Raw genomic sequence first — 14,200 nt, 5'->3', positions numbered from 1 at the left:
TAATATATATATATATATATATATATATATATATGTATTATATATATATATATAATATATATATATATATATATATATATATATATATATGTATGTATATATATGTATATATATATGTATATATGTGTATATATATGTGTATATATGTATATATATATATATATATATGTATATATATATATGTGTATATATATATATATGTGTATATATATATATATGTGTATATATGTATATGTGTATATATATATGTGTATATATATATATATATATGTATGTGTGTAATCGCTTGGAATTTTTTCCTTTTCTTCATTTTTTTTTCTTTCTCTTCTCTCTTCTTTTTCTCTTTTTTTTTTGAGACTAACTTTTCGGGGGGGGGTTTTGTCCCCAAACCCCCCCCCCCTTAGCTACGCCCCTGTTTGCAAGCTAGTCTTAGTAGTATCAATTCTTTTTACGGTTCTTCTGATTTTGTTACAATGTCCATTACCGTGTGATATTGCATAGAAATGCCATTCGGCTCTCAAATTGACATCCGTTTCGTGATTACATAAATTAAGAAAGTTCTTTCTAGTTTTGTTGTGTATTTGAGTAAAGTATTTCAGTACGCCACATGCTGTGTTACCACCAGAACTATAGTACTATTGTGTGAGTTCATTTTCTTAAAACACTGAAACAAGAAATGAAAAATGCACCTATTTTTTCCTTTAACCTATGTAGATAATGCTTTTGCACGTGTTTAGGCAAGTTACATAAGGCAATGTACAGAGCGTATGTTTGTATGTATTGAAAATTTGTTTGTGTAGATAGTCTATAAATTAACTACTTAAGCTGTCAATCATGTATGAACTACTCATTTATGTCCAAATATTTCTTAGTTATCAAATTAAAATAATTATTTTTATACTTCAAATATCTTTTTCCAATATAATATATTACATAGAGCACACTATACATAATTTAAGAAAGTGCAATGAAGTTTTCACACTTTTTATTTCTGTTTTAGTGTGTGAATTAACCAGCAAAATTGCTCAATTTCAAAGACCCGTATCTTTTTTACAAACCAAATACACAAAACAATATATATAACATATATAGTACTTGAATGGAATATTCACTTAGCCAAGAAATTTTTAATTCCATCCCCTTTTGGTTTACAGGGGTCTAAAAATGTCATTTTTCTCAATTTTCTGATCTTTGAGGGGCTGTAATTTATAAAGGGTAAACAAACACACAATTACAGCTATATTTTCTCATTAGTGTGACTCCAGTGATTAGTTTTTGCCATACTTCACTTTGTGTTTTTATCCCCTAAGCGAGTTATGACCTTTTGAAATGAGTAAAAATTTTACATTTGACCTTGAAATTTAACCTGTTGCCATTATTTTAGTTATTAAGTTACAGCCACGTAACTCAGCAGATAAAACTATCATCTTATGCACTTTAAGATCAAAGCGAAAAATTAACTGCCATAAATGTAATTCAAATAGATTTTGGCCAAAATGCAAAGGTCTAAAAGTCCCATTTTTGACTGCGAAAATGACTTTTGACGACCTCTAAAAAATCAAGGGTTAAGGTTAGAGAAAAAATAAAAGTGGTTTTAAACATCATTCATATGCATCTTTTTGGGATATGAGTTTCAAAAAAATTAAAAATGGTCGAGCATACTCATCCGTTGAATCTGTATGGAATGACCCTGAAGTAAAAAGTGCTCCTCCCTATGTCTTCCGAGTAGTGTAAATTTTAAATCTGGAAGAATTTTCCGGATATTGCGAGTTTTCAGTAATCTGAGGTGAGGTTAGCCCCAATTACCTCGGAATTTTCAAGACTCCACTGTATTTGAAAAAATAGGATTCCAAGTTTCCCAATTGAGTCAAACATGCAGGAGATAATACCTCTTGTATATTTAATGCATTTTTGAATTCACTGGGAGACCTGAAATTCTATTTTTCAAAATATAAACTTTGACGTGGCTACTACTGGTATGTTTTCCTTAAGGGTTTTTTTTTTCCGTGAAAATTCATGATTTTTATTTTTTTTAAATGTTGAAATAAATGAAATATTGACCTATCCAGTAGTATTTTATGCATTTCTAGTGTTCAAAGTTTCAGAAAATTTTACTTGAATTCACTATCACCCTTGATAAACTCTCCTCCTTTGCCTTGGGGAAAAGGGATTTGTTGTAGCCTCAAAACACGTGTGTGGAAATTTTTTTATTATTATTTGCATTTGATATTGATTTTTTATTTGTTACTAAAAACTAATTCCCATATTGAAATTTTCCTTTAAAGAAATCCAGTGATATTTGTCAGCATGCGTGGTTTTGATGCTTTTAGTTCAGTTTGTTATAATTTAACAGCTGCTATATCTCCAGTATAAACTATTCTAAAGAAAGGGAATCTTTTTCCATGTTTTTAAAAAGGTTTTTCTTATTTTTAGAGGTCCTGTTGAAATGGGAACTGGTGAGAAATTCATACCTGGTGGTGGTTTCAAGGCGATTGATAGCAAAAATGGAGAAAATGTCACAGACAGTGATTTTCAAAATGATGATATTGAGCCCAAGCACATGATAGACTTCGAAGATTGTTCGTCTAATATGGCTTCCAATGCTTCTGAAGAAGCACCAATGGCTGATTTTCCTGAATCAGTGCATCCAGAAGCAACAGAATTGGTAGAAGCTGCAGATGAGTCCTTCAATTCACAAGACAGCTTCAATGTGGATGATTTTGAGGGTGAAGATAGTTCTCCTGTTGCTCCCTTAGATTATGAAACAAACTCAGTTGATAATCAAAGTGAGAATAAAGATATTTCAAACTCTCAATGTGAAATAAGTGAATCTTCAGCAGCTGATGAATTAGAGAACAGTAGCAATGATCTTCAAGAATCTGTCGAACATGATGTGAAGGCTGCAACTATTACAGCTGATGAAGATGATTTGGTTGAGTTGGTTTTTATGGCGCAAGAGCCCTTGAGGGCTATACTGCGCCAAACGATATTTTATTATATGCTATTTATTTTTTTATTAAAGAATATAGTAAATAGAAGCATATTTTGAAGGGGAAAGCATAAAACTTCAAGTGTCAATATTAAAAAAGTGCAGCCGATAAAAACATTTAAACAATTTAAAGATAAAGACCAAATGGACGAAAAAATATCTTGAGAAACAAAGGAAGGACGAAATCACATAACGACCAGACAAACACTAAATTAAAAAGGAGAATCCAATCTCCTGGAGGAAGGAGTACAAATTTCGATGGGGTGGCTCTCCCAGCAACTCCTTCAAAGATGGGTTAAAATTATTAAAATATTTATAACGAATTAGATTAAAATTTGGGCAGTTGCATAAAATGTGCAACACTGTCTGATTTACATCACATGTAATGCATGTTGGAGCTGGTTCATGACATAAGAGATATTTGTGGGTGAATCTGGTATGTCCAATGCGAAGTCGAGCTAATAAGACTTGCTCTCTCCTGGTGATATTTAATAATCCGAAACCTCTAGTGGAGGGATGGATCGAATGCAGTTTATTTTGGATTTCTGAATTCCAAGTCCCCTGCCAATACGTGTTGAGGCTTACAACGATGGCGTTTTTAATATCATTGAAAGGGACACTATTATCAACCAGGATACTTGCAGCTCTGGCAGCTGAATCGGCTGCTTCATTGCCTGCAATACCCACATGACCAGGGATCCAACAAAAAAGAACACGAAAATTATTTTGCATAAGGTTTTTGTATAAAAGATATGACTGGATGACTATAGGATGGCTATTATTATCGCAATGAGTGATGGCTTCCACTGAACTCTTTGAGTCAGTGAATATCACCCACTTTCTATGAACAGATTGGGCTATTGATTCTAGAGATGAAAATATTGCTTTTATTTCTGCAGTAAATACCGAGCAAGATGTGTTTAATTTTTCTGCCGTAACTTGATCATTAATTATTGTGGAAAAGCCGACGTGTTCGTTTGCTTTTGATCCGTCAGTGAAAATGTGTTTATATCCAGAATATTTGCTTTTGATCTCATGAAAGACTTGTTGATAAACTGTATTAGATGTAGTTTGTTTTGGGAATTTTGAGAAATCATTGATTATAGAAGGTATGACTTCGCACCATGGTTCAATTAGTTTTATTGTGTTAACAGTTTTGAAGTCTGATAGCTGCAGGTCTGAGAGTACCAGACGCATTCGGATCCCAAATGTTGGGGTCATCGAAGGCCGGTGTAGAAATAAAGCAACATTAGATGGATTAAAAATGTGGAGATGTAGTGGGTGATTGGTGCAGGGTTTTGTTTTGAAGTAAAAATTTAAAGAAAGTTTGAGGCGTCTATTGTTTAGAGATTGTTCGTGTGCAAGGATATAAAGACTGTTGATAGGCGAAGTTCGAAATGCTCCTGTGCAGATGCGCAGTGCCTGATTATGTATTGGATCCAGACTTTTCAGATAGGTTTTTGCAGCAGAGCCATAAATTTGACATCCATAATCAAGTTTTGAGCGTATCAGAGCCCTGTAAATTCTTAACAGAGACTCTGTATCAGCACCCCAAGAAGTGTTCGCTAAGACTTTAAGGATATTTAATTTTAATGAACATTTCTTTTTTAAATCGTGTATATGCGGTATAAATTTTAGTTTATTATCAAATGTGAGACCAAGGAATTTTCCTTGATCTTTTACAGCTATTGGTTGATTATTGAGGAGAAGATTTGGATCAGGGTGAAGTCCTCTTTTACGGCAGAAGTGGATACAGAATGTTTTTTGAGCAGAGAAAGTGAAGCCATTTTCTTCCGCCCATTGGGTTACTTTATTGATTGCAATTTGAAGTTGTCTTTCAATGATACTCATGTTTGTTGATGAGAAAGAAATTTCAAAATCATCCACAAATATGGTACCTTTTACAGTGGGAGGCAATTGGTCAATTAAGCTATTGATTGCTATAATGAATAGAGTTACGCTTAGTACACTTCCCTGGGGTACTCCTTCTTCTTGAATGAAGGTATCCGATAGAACAGACTTGACGCGTACACGAAAAGAACGATGTTTCAGAAAATTGGAGAGAAAGATGGGTAAATTACCTCGCAACCCATACTCATGAAGGGTTTTGAGGATCCCATACCTCCAGGTACGGTCGTATGCTTTTTCAATATCGAAAAATACGCTGACAAGATGTTTTCGTTTGAGAAATGCTTCTCTTACTGATGTTTCGAGAAGCATTAGGTTGTCTATTGTGCATCTGCCACGCCTAAACCCACTTTGATATGAGGATATGAGATGGTGTGACTCCAGAATGTGCATCAGTCTGGCGTTTACCATCCGTTCCATGACTTTACATAGGCAACTAGTGAGAGCTATAGGTCTATAGCTCTCAGGTTTATCAGATTGTTTATTTGGTTTAAGGATAGGGATAACTATTGCTTCACTCCAGGATTTTGGGAATCTATGTTCAGAATAAATTCTGTTAAAAAGCTGCAGAATATTTTCTAATGAAGACCTGCTTAGATTTTTTAACATGCTATTTTGAATTTGATCTGGACCTGGTGATGTGTTTTTTGATTTTTTTAAGGCAGTATTTAGTTCATGAAGGGTGAATTTTGTGTTGTATTGGTTAAAAATGTTTGAATTAAAATCTAGAACTTTTTGTTCTTTGCGTGATTTGATGGTTAAAAATTTTGAGCAATAGTTATTTGCACTGGAGACTTCTGTCAAATAAGTCCCCATGCAGTCAGCCACCTCTTTGTAATCGGATAAAATACGACCATTATTCTCCAGAATGGGTGCACAAGATGTATTGTAGTTGCCAACGATTTTTTTTATTTTACCCCATACAGTCTTGGATGGGGTGGACGTCGTGATTGTGCTGACGTAGGCCTGCCACGAGTCCCGCTGGCTCTTCCGTCGAATCCTTCGAGCTTCAGCACGAGCTCGTTTAAGTGCCACGAGATTTTGTGTGGTTGGATAACGACGAAACGTGTTCCATGCCTTTTTTTGTTTCTTATGAGCCTCCTGACAATCAAGGTTCCACCAAGGCTTAGGATACTTGATCCTGCCTTTAGTGGTTTTTGGTATAGCAGCGTTAGCTGCGTTTAAGATGATGTCGGTTACTTGCTTTACCGCTACATCGATATCAATATCAGTCACGTCTTCTGATTTAATTTCTACCAACTGGGTAAATGCTGCCCAATCAGCTCGATCAATGCGAAGTCGAGCTTGCTGATGCTGCTGATGGCCGCAGCGTCCAGTAGAGGTTATCCTGATAGGAAAGTGGCCACTGGAGTAGAGTCCACCCTCCACCTGAAAATCCCAACGTGGCAGAAAAGAAGGTGAGCATATTACGAGATCGATGGCATGGTAAGATTGGGTAGAAAGATGAAAATAAGTATTTTCACCGTTATTAAGGATGCAGAGATCATTGTCCTCGATAAAATTCTCTATTGTTAAACCTCTGCTGTTGGAGTCGGGACTCCCCCAGAGAGGATTATGGCCATTGAAATCCCCCAAGATGATGTATGGGGGAGGAAGTTGATCTACAAGTGTTTGCAATTCCTCGCCTCTCAAGTCGTAAGAAGGTGGAATATAGACAGTACAAATTGTAAACAGCGAGTGAAGGTGAGCGCGCGCAGCTACTGCTTGCAGGGATGTGTTGATATTGAGCTGGCTAGATGCATAATCATTAGCGATTAGCAAAGCCACTCCTCCACAACGACGGTCACCTGACAAGCAGTCCTTGCGGTATATGTCGAAACCTTTCAACCTCGGTTTATCAGTGGGCGATAGGAAAGTTTCTTGCAGACAGAATATGGCCGGTTGGTGATATTCGACAAGATCTTTGATGTCCGTGACATTATGCGAGTAACTTTGACAATTCCAAGAAAGAATGCTCAGGGCCATAGAGAAAAGAGGAAGGAGAAACGGCCGAAAGAAGAGGGGGCAGCTCATGAAGGAGGATGGTCCGTCCATCCTTCATCGTCGGATGGCGGAAGGTCTTCGAATTCGACATCCTCGTCCTCCTCTTGGGGAGAAGGTTGTTGAAGTTTTTCAATTTGGGACTTTGTTAATTTTACTTTCTTGCTAGAAAGTAAAAAGTCCTCTTTTTTAAAATTATAAAATTTTGGGGGCCTCTGTTTAGAGACTACCCCAATTTTTGCGCGCGTTTGAATAATTTTCTTTTTTTCCACAGTTTTGTTTTGTTTTTGATCAGTTGGTTTTTTTAAAATTATTGTAGATGGGTAACTTGAACTCGGGATTTGTGTACTTAATATTTTAGTTTCGTTACTATTTTTTTGTGGAGGCTTAGGGGTATTGAGTTGTTTATTTTTTGATTTAGGAGAGTTAGTTGATTTAGTGCTGGTTATTGTATTAATAATTTGAGGATCTGTTTGTGTGCTGGTAGAATTGAATACTTTTCTAACTGCTGCAGCATATGAAAGTCCGGCTGAAGGCGTACGAGACTGAACAATTTTTCTGGCATCTGGATATGATATGTTCTGAGTGGTTTTGATTACTTGTATTTCCTTTTCGGAGAGCCAGTTTGGACATTTTCTAGAGTAGGACGGGTGATCTCCTTTGCAGTTGACACATTTATATTCCTTTTTGCATTCATTGCTGTCGTGGCCGGGCTCAGCGCACCTGGCACAAGTTTCTGCACTACGGCATGACAGTCTGGAATGCCCAAAGCGCTGGCACTTAAAGCACCGTAGCGGGTTAGGAATATATGGTCTAACAGGGCAGGAGAGATAACCAGCTTTGACACGTGAAGGGAGGATAGGCGTACTAAAAGTCAGAATAATATGTTTAGTATTCTGCATTTCGCCATTGCATTTAATAGTGATCCTCTTCACTCCACTTACGTGTTGGTCTTTCATTTCTTCTAGAATTTCCTTCTCTGATGTAAATAGAAGGTCTGGCTCCGAAATAACTCCCCGAGAAAAGTTAAGAGTTGAGTGAGCTGTAACTGTACATAGATATGAGCCTAGTTGTTTGATAGCTAGAATAGGTTGAACTTGTTTAGGATGTTTGATTTCAACTAATAGTTCGCCAGTGCGTAGCTTTTTTACTGATTGGAACTCGCCGATAAGATTTATTAATGCCTTGTTAATTAAGAATGGGGATACAGCGGTAAATGTTAGATTTTCGTTCCTTTTGATAATAAAGAATTTTGCAGATGTAAGCGATTCAGTCTGACGCTCCCCACAAGGGGGAGAAGTGTTCTTTGTGTTTATATCCATAAAAAAACCAGAGAACTAGGGGGAAAAATGGGGTCTAGCCCCTGTGTAGCCCCCCTACACAGAGGTAAGGCTGCGTACGACAGGGTTCGCCTGCTATCCCTGAAGCCTCCCGTTTGAGGCACCGACTACCCCCGGTACCACGCAGCCATAGGCACGGTTGACACACCTTGGCTTAGGGGTTTTCGTCCGCATTTGGTAAGTGTGATGAGGGAAGGAAGGGAAAAAAATCCCCTCCCGCCGATATTCTGTTTGAGCAACTGGGGGTTCACTACTCCTCCCAAGAGCTCGCCCCGAACTCACCACACCGCAAGCCCCCCCACCACGACAAGGTAAACGGACACGGGGGGGGATGAAGATGAATCTGATATTTGGGATTCTCTATATTTAAATACTATTTTCTATTCTCCTGATGATGAGGATTTGCCTCCGTTACCTGAAGGTGATACTAAACCGTGTGATCAAATTGAAATGGCCAGTGATACATCAGTACTTAACCAAGGGACGGGGTCAGAAAATGTTGATAAATCAAATGATAAGACAGCTGAAGATATATCGGAAAGTAACTTTTATAATTTTGAAGTTTCTAAGGAAGAAGAACCATTTGTGTCAAAATCTGTTGTGTTACTTGGGAAAGCACTAGCAAGAAAGAGGCTGATGGCTTTTTCTCAAAGTAAATTAACAAATATTTCTAAAAGGGATTCTGTTTTATCAAAATCTGGTTCGTTATCATTTAGTTTAGCAAAAAAATCCAATCAAAAAGTCGGTGCAGATGTCGTTTCAGCTTTCAAAGAAGAGGAGGAAGATAGTGAACAAAGCAGAGGGGAATCTTCCGCAAAAAGTGATAAAGAGGATGCTGGAAAGAGTGAAGATAGCTCATCAGCTAAAACAGAGATGTATCCAAATCATCCTCCCGATGCATTTAGCAAGAAGCCAAACTTTGGATTCCTTACTTTTGTTAAGACAGTTGCGGTTGAAGACTCTGAAAAGCCGGAGGAAGCATCCGCAAAGGACGGGGAATCCATTGCAGACAAAAGCTCTCATTCAGGGAAATCCGATAGGGAACGAAGTCGTCATTCAGAGGAGAGGAATAGCAGGAGACAAGATAGAGAAAGGCGAAGGTCTCGTGAATGGAAAAAATCTCCGGAAAGACACAGTCACAGGTATGAAGACAGGGACAGAGGAAGGAGGTATGATCAGTATGAAAGAAGGCGGTCTAAAGAAAGGAGTAGAAGCAGAAGATCAGCTGAGAGAGATCATAGATCGTCAGAAAGGACGAAAGATAGACGGCATAACGACAAGCAAGACACTGATAGGAGAAAATATGCTGACCGAAACAAGTCTCCAGAAAAAGAGAGAGCTAAGCATTCTTCAGATTCAAAATCTAAAAAGTCAGATGATTCGAAAAAAGCAAGCAATTTGGAAAGGGAAAAGTTGGCAGCAGATTCAGAGCAACTTGAGCAAAAATCTGCAAAATGTAAGGATAATCTTCCTGAGGTGTTAGCTGCAAACTCTGAGAAACAGTTCGTTTCTGAAGAAACTTGTTCCAATGTTCTAAAAGATTTAATTGCAAATGAAATTAGTTCTTCTATTGAAAAATGTGTGAATGATAGTAGAGGTAGCAGTGTGTCTAAAATTAAGTCTGAAGTTGTCCATCCGACTTTAAATGAGATATGCAGTGATAAAGCGCAATCAAAGTCAACAAAATTGGAGCGTGAGGAATTGGCACTGAGTGAAGAAAATAATTTTGAAGTGAAAGGTGTAGGAACTTTTTCTCATTCGCTTGATGCCCCAGATGCAAAGATTTCCGTTGCTTCAAGCATAAAGTGTGAAATAAATGATGCTCATGTCGACAGAGCTGATGCTCAGGATTACCTTGAGTGTTATGAACCTTATGTGAAGTCTGAAAGTTTTGAAAAGATCAAAGAAAATGAAGATTCTAAATCTTTAGACATAAAACTGCTACCTGCGTTAGTTGATACAAATGTTCCTTTGAAAAAAGAATCAAGTACTTGTGATGATTTAAAATCTGAAGTAAAAATTGAACAAACTAACAAAAAGCTAAGCAATGAAGAACTTAAAGAAAATAAGGATATGTTAGTGTCACCTATTTCTGATAGTAAAACTTTGAAAAGAAAGAAAAAATCTCAGCCCAGTTCTGCAGATCTGAAGAAATCTGAAAAATCAAAGAAACGCAAAAAGAAAACTAATAAACTTTTGTCTCAAATGCTTAAAAACAAAGCATTTAAAAAATTCTGTCAGGAGTCGGGCCTAGACATTTCTGATAATTCGAAAAAAATTGAGGCTACTCTTCAAATGCTGTATAAAGCAATGTCTGAAAAGAAAAAGAAAAAACGAAAAACTGAACCAAGTGTTTCTGATGATAGTGATTCGTCCAGCAGCTCAAGTAGCAGTTCTTCGGGTGCTTCTAGCAGTGCATCAGGAACTAGAAGTGATGATTCTTCTAGCAGTTCATCCAGTAGTGATAGCGATGATCCTGTGAATAAAAAATCAAAAAAGAAGAAAGTAAAATCAATGAAAAGTACTTTGTCAGAGAATGCTAAAGGTAAAGACAATTTAGTGTTAGACTGTATTCAAGTTCCTAAAGATATTGAAGGCATTCACGAGTCCATTTCAAATAAAAATGATGAAAATAATTTAAAGAAAGATAAAAGAAAACTTGCTCATGGTACAAAGCTGGACAAAAATAAGCAGACATTAAAACAAGATGCAAATGTGAACAGCGAAATACCTCCTTCTTATCTAGAACTTAATATTGAACAAAAATCACCTAAGCAGGAAAAATTTAAAAAGGAAGTCACAAATGATGATTTGTGTTCTAATAAAATACAGAAGTTTAATGAGGTAATTGAAAACAATCTACATGAGAATAGCAAAAAGTGTAAAAATTGAGTTTCAAACTGACAAAGATTCTGCAGTTGGATTTGCAGAATCTTCCACTACTACTGAAAGTTTGCTTGAAATAAAAAAGTCTGATGATGTTAACTTAGCACAGAAAAAACTGGAGTTAAAGGATAAATTAGAGGAACTAGATTTGTCAAACAGTAAAACTGCACACAACTTAGTGCAGAAAAAAATGAAAGTGGAGGATAAATTGGAGGAACCAGATTTGCCAAGAGGTAAAACTGCACACAACTTAGTGCAAGAAAAACTGCAGGTGGAGGATAATGGCGCAAGAGCCATTGAAGGCTATGCTGCGCCAAACGATTTTTTTTATCTTATGCTATTTATTTTTCATCTATAAATATAGTCAAATAAAGTAAAAGTAAGTACATTTTGAAGGAAAAAGAATAAAACTTTAAGTACAAGTAATAAAAAAGACGGCCGTTTAAAACAAATAAAAGTTAAAAACCTTTAAGCAAATTGTAGATAAAGAAAAAGTAGATGAAATAATGTCTTGAGAAATTTGAGAAATAAAGACAGGACGGAATCGCATAATGACGAGACAAACACTAAATTAGAAAGGAGAATCCAATCTCCTGGAGGAAAGAGTACAAATTGCGATGGGATGGGTCCCCCAGCAACTCCTTCAAATATGGGTTAAAATCATTAAAGTATTTAAAACGTAGTTGATTAAAATTTGGGCAGTTGCATAAAATATGCAACACTGTCTGATTGACGTTACACTTAGAACAAGTTGGAGCTGGTTCACGGCATAAGAGGTATTTATGGGTGATCCTAGTATGACCGATGCGAAGACGACTTAATAAAACTTGTTCTCTCCTGGTAAGTTGTAAAGATTTGAAACCTTTTGTCGAGGGTTGGATCGAATGCAATTTATTTTGTGTTTCAAGATTCCAAGTCCTCTGCCAATGCGTGTTAAGACATTCTGAAATGGCGTTTTTAATGTCATCAAAAGGGACAGTATCATCAACCAGGATACTAGCAGCTCTGGCAGCTGAATCGGCTGCTTCATTGCCCGAAATTCCCACATGACCAGGGATCCAACAGAAAAGAACGTGAGAATAATTTTGCTCCCGTCTGGTATTTCAATGATAAGAATTATGAAGGAACCACTGGAACTCAATTACTGCATCAAATTATGCCAGAAGCTGCTTGAAAGCCAGGCGGAAACCATTTGGATAGTGCAGATGAGGATTTTTCACCACATTTCCAGCACTTGATTTCGATGTTTTAGACGTACAAAAGGAAACTTAACATTCAACGGAAGTTGCAAATCGCTCAGATGTCATCTGGGGTACGCCGGAGGTTTTGAGGGCTGGATGCTTCTGGGGAGAAACCACCTGTATACCACTTTGAGTGCTCCTGACGGCGGATTTTGCCCTTGGACTTCAGTCCTTGCATGAATATATAATATGCCGTGTTCTCAAGAAAAACTCTTAATTTCTCTAAATATAGTTACAAATTCTGTAAATAGTAATTAATTTTATGATTAATTTGTCGTAATCTAGCGAAATTCGGCGTTTATTAAATTATCTTTCATCTAAAATTATTGTAGTAACGTAACCTGTAAATAGTTTCTTGTAATGAATATACAGCCCCCGTACATTCGGCCGAAGTATACGGTACCCCCATTTCTGAATGATAAAATTTGTGAATGGAAAGAAATAAAATAACGGTCTACGATTTTCTGGAATCTTTTGGAATATTGTGGAAACTTTTCGATGTCTATAAATAAGCCGCGTCGCATGATAAAAAGTCAGTTTCGATTGAGAATTTGTACTGAGTATATTAGCTCTGTTTATTGCGAGGCATTCAGCTGTGTTGTTTTTCGTATTTGGATGAAAATACGTGTGTAACCGCTGAGTTTACGGTGTTGATTGATATTTGCTTAATTGCTGATGATTAATTTAGCAGTTGTTAACGATCTTTCCTGTACATAGTGTAAATAAAGCTGTGTTTTTCTCAAGAACTGTGTCGTCCTTTCAAGAAAGAGGAAGTCGCATTGTTACAATATATATATATGTATCTATTTTTTTTCTCGGGTAAGTCACTATTGTTAGTGACGATTGATATGTCCGTGCGGAAGAAACTACGCAATTGTGCAAAAAAAATTTTAAATTAAAATTGGCATCTAATTTTTTGCCTAATTTATCGACTTCCACAATTTAAAAACCTGCCTTTACTAAGAAATATATTATGTATTTCGATGTCAATGGTCCCAGTACTGGTAAACCAATATCCATCGACTCAACACTGTGCTATGTTAGCAGCGCAAAAGAGGATTCGAGTAAGAGAGGATTCGACCAATAAGAATTTTTGTTTCATGGATATTGCCAATCCTTGTATGGTATTTTAAAGATATGTAAGGACGTTATGACTAAGACTTATGACTATAACACAAACCCATACTCTTAAAGAAAATTTGTCTGCGCTAGTGCGTCACGTTTTTTTTTTTTTCTTTTTTTTAAATTTATTGATATTGAAGGCATTGTGCTACAACATCTAAATACAACCAGGGTTTAGAACATCGTTCCTTAAAACCTTAACTAGTGAAGAAATTTTCTTGCAACGCTAGTGCTGCAATAGGGTGTATGTAACCCCAACTTTCTATTTCTTGCATACGGGTGAATATACGCTATTTGAATTTTAGCGGCGCATAGAAAATTTAAGTAAAACTAATTATATTATTGTTATTTTAAGCTTAATTCGTAAAGAATATTGTCTTTTATTTGTCCCACACAGTCAATTCTCCAAAGTAGTTTCATTTTAACTTTAATAGCTGAAAACAGTTACACCCCTGGCTTGCCTTTTTTCAACCTTTTTATGCAAACATGCTCAACTTTTTTTTTTTTAATAACCTGGCATTATGTCTTTTACGATGATCATACACTTGAGTAAACCTCGAAAACTATTTGTTTATGCATAAAAATACTTATTTTCACGTCACTTAACGATGATGTCACCCTCACCTGGCGAAATTAGAAGACTGAAATTAAACAAAAAAAAAACTGCTAAAGGATGCCCTTAGCCGTAAAAAAACCGCGTAATACAGACTAAA

General features: G+C 36.4%; 1 protein-coding gene across 1 annotated transcript in view; it reads left to right on the top strand.

Annotated features, from left to right (window-relative positions):
* LOC129233283 (dentin sialophosphoprotein-like) overlaps nt 1-11,404 on the top strand; it is a 77,975-nt gene extending 66,571 nt beyond the window's left edge. Inside the window, exons 8-9 of the mRNA XM_054867331.1 lie at nt 2,434-2,932; nt 8,638-11,404. Coding sequence (XP_054723306.1) covers nt 2,434-2,932; nt 8,638-11,130 — 2,992 coding nt within the window. The 3' untranslated portion in view covers nt 11,131-11,404. The remainder of the gene's footprint in view (nt 1-2,433; nt 2,933-8,637) is intronic.
* Nucleotides 11,405-14,200: the final 2,796 nt, after the last annotated feature.

Source organism: Uloborus diversus, unplaced genomic scaffold (genome assembly GCF_026930045.1).
Source record: "Uloborus diversus isolate 005 unplaced genomic scaffold, Udiv.v.3.1 scaffold_309, whole genome shotgun sequence".
Taxonomy (NCBI): Eukaryota; Metazoa; Arthropoda; class Arachnida; order Araneae; family Uloboridae; genus Uloborus; species Uloborus diversus.
This window is presented reverse-complemented; position numbering and strand designations above follow the sequence as displayed.